The sequence below is a fragment of the Metopolophium dirhodum genome, chromosome 1 (assembly GCF_019925205.1).
Source record: "Metopolophium dirhodum isolate CAU chromosome 1, ASM1992520v1, whole genome shotgun sequence".
In the NCBI taxonomy this organism is placed as follows: Eukaryota; Metazoa; Arthropoda; class Insecta; order Hemiptera; family Aphididae; genus Metopolophium; species Metopolophium dirhodum.
In genome coordinates this window covers 16,945,699-16,952,701 of record NC_083560.1, presented here as the reverse complement: position 1 = coordinate 16,952,701, position 7,003 = coordinate 16,945,699, and the positions used below count along the sequence as shown (strand labels likewise).

Genomic DNA, 7,003 nt, shown 5'->3' with positions numbered 1-7,003 from the left:
AAAAGATTAAGCCAAAATGTGATATAATTATACGAATGAAAAGATAATGAGGTACTCTTAAATATATTTGATTAGTTCAGTCGAAAGAAAATAAGTTCATTAATAGTTATTTAAATATTTTAAGTTAAACCAAAAATTAATAAATATTGCCGTGTATTATAATATTATATGGCCGCCGCCGCGGCAAACGAATCCGTAACGTCACCCGCAATGTCAAAATTTAACGCAACTAGCGAACGAATAATCATAAACAAATTTTAGTTGTATCATTACCTTAGTTAGATTATATTCTAGGTATTTGTTATGGTAATAAAATAATTATCGATTTTAATTATATTTTATAAAAATATATAAAAAAAAATTATTATCAGTTGTATTGTCTTTAAACAATCATAAAATATGTAATACTTACTGTTTTTGTCCTGTACTATTTCATTTTTAAATTTGATTATTTAATAATTAAAAATATTAATATTATAAACATACTTTTATTCTTACCAAAATATTTGATATAGATTTATAAAGAAAATGATAAATTTACATTTTGGACTTTTGGTATTAAAAATATAATCACACCATTCACGTCAATAAATTAAATAGTTTAATATCAAATATCAATGATATAATTTCAAACACGGAAGAGACTGTAAGCAAGTATATTAAGTATTTATCATTATCTATTGGATAAAAAAAGGTATGATAAAATGTGTATAAATAATAAATTAGAATGGAAGGTATATTAAGTATTACGTAAAAGAGGAATAAAATAGTATACTACCTACGTTTTATGTATTTTATATTTGTATCATCATTCAATTAAAATATACACAAGTATAGTACATAATAGTATGGGCATAGGAAATAAAGGAAAATACAGGTAATTGATTTGAAAAATGGAAAAACTGTTTTGTCATTCAATTAAAATGTACACAAGTATAGTACATGATAGTATGCGCATAGGAAAAACGGTTTTGGTCGTGTTTGGGGGGGGTGTACAAAATTTAATTTTGGTTGTACGAAATTGTACAAAAAAAAGTACATAATACTGTACAGTTTAAAATTGAACTTTTTAGATTTTCGACATTGGCAGTGCTGGGGAAACGTTTCTCCAGCACGCGCATAGGAAAAACGGTTTTGGTCGTGTTTGGAGGGGTGTACAAAATTTAATTTTGGTTGTACGAAATTGTACAAAAAAAAGTACATAATACTGAACAGTTTAAAATTGAACTTTTTAGATTTTCGACATTGGCAGTGCTGGGGAAACGTTTCTCCAGCACGCGCATAGGAAAAACGGTTTTGGTCGTGTTTGGAGGGGTGTACAAAATTTAATTTTGGTTGTACAAAATTGTACAAAAAAAAGTACATAATACTATTAAGGTTTGGTATTATGATTCGAAAGTGGCAGTGCTGGCGAAACGGACCTAGTTATACTCTGTTGTTAACTCAGTTTGACCGAAATGTGAATTAGGCGCCTGCCTACCTATACTCAGGCGGGTATCGCTTCCGGCGTAATGTGTCGGAATATAACGTTTTTGGCCGCAAAATATAATATTATAACAGTGTTTAAAACACTGCACATTCTGGCTAGAAAAACATGAAAAAAAAAAAAACAGCCGACTGTTGTTTTAGTAAACAACGCGCGTCGACCGACGACGTTTCATAAAAAAAAAATATAAAATTTTAAACTTATCGCTCTCGACGTAGCGTCCAATATCGTTTTAATTTCTCGAGCGAACAATGACGGCCAAGACTGAGTATGAAGCCCGCCCCGCTCCGCGTCACACACCAATCGAATGTAATCCGTGTCCATCGACTTTTGCAGGTCCGCGCCAGCCGCCAAGAACGAGCGCGACGGTCCCAGTGAAAACTTCTCGTTCAGCCCCATGCTGTACAACTTTCGAGTGGCGCCGCCGCCCGGCCACAACAAGACCTTTTCGCTCCAACAGCCGCTGGCCACGCTGTTCGACAACCTGATCACGGTGCTGTGGTCGGTGTACGGCAAGAAATCGAAAATCAAAATCGGTAACGCACACGCAGACTTACCTCGTAATGACTATTATTGTAGCCGCGGCCGGTGCCGCTCCGAGTGAGGTGTATGGGCACGGCCGCGAACAGATCTCACATTTGGGGGGGGGGGGGAGGGGGAGCTAAGAGTCCCAAACACGAAATTCTGATATTAATCGTTTTTCATCCGGGGCGGACTTCGATCGTCATCTAGTTTTAAGACAAAAAATATATTAACACGTTCGGTGCGGATCATGTTTTTGTTAAATACGTCTTGTCGTGAAGCTGAAAAAATTCTAGTTTTAAAAAAAAAATTCTTAAAACTTGAAAAATTAAAATATCAGTGTACGGTTTGCACTTGATTATGAAACAATGTTTATAGAATACGCTGACAAAAAAAACCAAAAGTTTAATCGTAACACTGACCAAATTATAGTCCATTAAATAACAAGATACACGCATTCAGCATATGCAAACTATATAAAATGACGCCTTTTGGCGTCATCCACAGTGAACGTGTTAAGTTAATAAATATATAGACCGACGAGCGTTTCATCATTTCGTAATGTTTGCTATTAATTTCAAACTTTTTCTATCTGCTTGTTTTGATGGGCCCCCAATCTTGGCATTACGGTCGCTGCAGACTACCGCTATTTACCGTATACTAGTCACCTATATAGGTTTTGGGTGTTTTCGGTTGAACCTTGAACGTGTTGTGGTTATTTTTGGCCGTGTCTTAAGCTATACAGCATCGACATAAATTACTGTAAATAAAATTGGTAAAACAAAAAAGGTACAATTAATATGTATTTATTTATCTATCGTTGAATAAAATTCTAACTACGACAATATTTATTATACTACATACAAACAAAATTATAATTACAACTAAAGATGGCTACAAGGAGATGAGAGTTCTAATAAATAAATTAAATATCTAAAGCTATGCATGAAGTATAATTTAAAGGAATAACGCCTTATGACTATATTAAATCAAATTAATATAATTTATACAATATAAACTTTAAAAAAATGACTTAATATTATGAATGCACTTATGCGCTTAAAAAAGTACAAATATGCTTAAAAGTATACTTATATAGTATGCATATATGCACTTATTTTTTTAATGACAACAATTTTTACTTATACAAATATATTATAGGTACTAAAAAATATATATGAATCTTAGAAATGTTACTAAATATTTATTAGGTAACTGAAATTGGAAATCGTGTATCGACTAGTGATTTGAAAAACACGATAATAATAATACCTACTGAAAAATCTCAAAATAAATATTCACAATAAAGTTTTTTTTTTTTTTTATTGCCAAATTTTCATTATTTATATTCTACAAATCGATGCTCCTAAAACAAAAAAATCACTAGGTAAATACGCGAAAATAGAGACTTTAAACTCGAAATATTTTTTTCGTAGTGTCGTGAAACGAGTTTCAAGCTTACTCAGCCATGCCACAAAAAAAAAAAAACATGAAAACCCAACAACTTTCGACGCCTAAATTAATACCTAAATATAAGTACACGGACGGGACACGCCTATCATAATAATAATAATAATAATAATAATAATAATACACCGGCTACGACACGACCAGCATACGAATTGGTATACCATAATGTTTTGTACGTTGTTCACAGGCATCAATCAATTGCAATGGGCGTTGGAGTTCTTGAGATGCATGAAAGTGAACTACGGTTACCCGGAAAGCATAGAAAAAATCGTCGGGGAGCTGGAAGAACAGCTGATATCGCTTTACGCCAAGGTCGGCGAAAAAATGCAGGAAAACAAACGAAAAAAAGATCTCGAAGAAATGGAAAAAGACGTCAACGAGAAAAACTCGAAAAGTAAGTATACATACATTGGTATGCGTAAATTTGCATGGAATCGCAATTGATATCAAATCGAGTTTTCGACAAACGATATTTTATCGCGTCTTTGTTTTTCTCACAAAAAGCAATGACATTATAATATATTTAGGCGAAGGTTTTGGGCAGAATCAAATATCGGGGAATTGTGAACACATATATTATATTTTAGCATACAATACGGGCGTGACCCCTATTTACATTTAATATTAATACAAATAATTACAATAGTGGGATATAACAGTTCGATTTAATGATACATAAATATTTGATTAGGTTTGTGAGATGGTAAAGGAGGGGGTCTGAATTGGCAATAGACATACAGCGCCGAAGTGGTTCGTTTAAGCCATAGTTAGTGGAGGAGGTAGGTAAATTAAAAGTGGTGTGTTGACGGGTGAAGCGAGGAGGGACATTTAAAGGAATGAGAGATAGAAGGTGTGGTGAGTCAATCTGCCCATTTAATAATTTGGATAGAAATGTAAGGTTAGAAGCACGCCTACGATCAGCTAGTGAATCTAGTTTGAGATACTCACGTACTGGTAAATAATATTATGAGGAGGATATTCAATACAGAGTACATGACTGGCATATTTTAAGAATTTATTTTGGACTAGCTCAAGCATTATTGCGTTTTATGCAATATTATGATCCCAAATGACAGAGTTGTACTCAGGAATAGTCCTAACAAGTGAACAGTACAGTGCCTTAAGAGGAGATGTTAATTTAAACTCTGTTGTTATGCGCTTAATAAAACCTAAGATTTGCAGCAGACACGCTCAATGTGTAAATTTGGGCTAAGCGTAGGACAGAGAACATAACCAAGATCAGTGACAGATTTATCGAGTGATTTCAGAATAGTCCCATTAGTTGCATATTTAAAATTAATTGGGGATTTAAGATTAAGTAAAGGTCATATGATGACATTTAGCAATATTGAAAGTTTATCTTGTAGGATAAGACGGTCGTTTAGAGAGTGGATACGATAGAACACTTTTACATTGATGGTTTAAGTGCATATTATATTATTTACTACCCAGGATAGTAAAAACTGGATTTATATTTTTCGTCGGTCATACATAGAATGCGCTGATAAAAGTCTCAAGTCCTTAGAATAATATCGTTATAAATATATTATGGACAAAAACTTGTCAAATGCTTGTTATCAATATTAATAGTAATTTGTAATTTTATTTTTGAAATGTATTTACATTCCTTAATTTTGGAATAAAAGGTTTATAAAAACATATTAATGTGGCCTAAGTTCTGTGCAATATTTTAATGTAAATATAAGTGTGTGAATTAATAATGTTGTATGTATATAACCGACAATTGTAAGTATAAGTATACCATTTGGGGTATTTGGGGGAGGGGATAAATCTTTTGGGCGAAGCAACATCAGTTAGTTGGTTGAATCAGTGCATGGTATGCAGTAAGTGGACCCGATCTTTGTCCAGGTATTGAGGACATTGTTATCTGCGAACTTAGTTATTAATTTTTGTATGAAAAAAAGATATTTTTTTTTTTTTAAGTTTGAAAGTTTTGAAGTTTTGTTTTTGTTATTAGGTTTATCATAAAGACGAGTGGTATGTTGTAAGATCAATACATTTTAATAAATTATAAAATTATGATTTTAAAAAAGTTCCTTTTTTTGTTCCAACTATCGACTAGGTACGAATTTAAACGTTAATTTGATTTAAAAAATAAATGCTTTTAAATATACATTTTTATTTATATGTGGCCGTTTCCCAATATATGACATACAATTATATTTCATCATCATCCGTCAAGATGGCATGTACTATATTGTTTTTAAATTTATAGATAGCATTCCTACGCCACACCGGTTGACGAATAAACATTTTAAAGTGGTCTAAACGTGGTGTTACATTACTGATTATTGATTGGAATGGTTTTTATTTTTTCGTAGGTTCTGGTATTGACAAACCAGAGAAGGATACATTTACATCGTATAACGAAGAAGATATCATGGGAAAGCTAGACGTGATCAAGTTGACGTTGGATCCAGTCTCCGGCGAAGTGAAATACTTAAAAGAGTTAAACTCGTTGGGCAAGAGAAAACAAAAACCACACGACCCGTGCGCCAACGATAAAAAACAAACTAAAAGTATGCGAATTTTTTTTTAACTCTCGTGTGATTTTTTTGTCATATAAATTCTATTCTCGATTTTAACCGCTTAATATGTTAAATTTAGATTACATGATTGGTGCCTTACAAAAGATCCTGAGCAAAACAACGGAACCGGACACTAAAAACGGAGTCGAAGAGTATGTGTTATTAGAATATTATCAATTTGTCTAAATATCTAAATAGTAAAGGGTGGGTCGAACTCTGATCAAGTTCGAAAAAATCCAACAAAAATTAAGGAGTTCCGTTCTAGTTTGAAAGTCGAACATGGTTTTAAAAAAACCAAACTTAACCAAAATCAAACAAAATGTTCGAAATTCGATGGTTAATTTGCATTCCAGAATAGTATGAACTCCAAAGTTGAACACGTGAAACGTGATTCAAACGAAAAATGTTTCCGTAGTTCATTTTTTTTATTTTTTTTTATTTTGTCTACTGTTTATTTTAAAAAATAGTAATAACTCTAATATCAAAATTAAAAAGTTAAAACTAACAAACTTAAATTAAATTAAAACTTAAATAGTACGTAATAAATTGTTTATTTTTGTTTGACATTTCATTAAAAAAATTGTTTCGAAATTTCATTAAAAAGCTCGGTTATGGGTTTCATTCGATGTTAAACGAAATTTTCGTCTCAACATACAGTTAAAACGTTCGGTTTATGTCGGGTTTGATATCATAAATTTTATTCGACCCACTACCACTAAATAGATACTTATACAGTCTATTAAGATAAACAATTCGTCTAATGGGATATTTTGTTTTTCAGATTGATAAAAGGTCTTAAAGTCGACAACCCGGCATCCAAAAAGACATGACAAATACGACTTTCCGGGTGCACTACATCGCATAGTATAACATAATATTGTGTATTTCTTTAAACTCGTGAGAATAATGCATTTTCTTTGAATTTTAATCGTAATGAAAAATTAAATTATCGATTACATAACGATTTATACGAGTT

General features: G+C 32.1%; 1 protein-coding gene across 1 annotated transcript; it reads left to right on the top strand.

The window, feature by feature from the left end:
* The first annotated feature begins 1,737 nt into the window (after positions 1 to 1,737).
* On the top strand, positions 1,738 to 6,857 carry LOC132933804 (uncharacterized). Its single transcript, XM_061000082.1, has 6 exons — positions 1,738 to 1,754; positions 1,823 to 2,022; positions 3,666 to 3,872; positions 5,821 to 6,018; positions 6,107 to 6,179; positions 6,809 to 6,857. Exons 1-6 carry the CDS (start codon positions 1,738 to 1,740, stop codon positions 6,855 to 6,857), a joined length of 744 nt encoding a protein of 247 aa, XP_060856065.1.
* The last annotated feature ends 146 nt before the right edge of the window (positions 6,858 to 7,003 follow it).

Bases quoted from the DNA above. Each gene is read 5' to 3' on its own strand.
- LOC132933804 (XM_061000082.1), top strand. The intron at 6,019-6,106 runs GTATGCGAATTT...TGTTAAATTTAG, and splicing joins CGATAAAAAACAAACTAAAA to ATTACATGATTGGTGCCTTA. The intron at 6,180-6,808 runs GTATGTGTTATT...TTTGTTTTTCAG, and splicing joins ACTAAAAACGGAGTCGAAGA to ATTGATAAAAGGTCTTAAAG.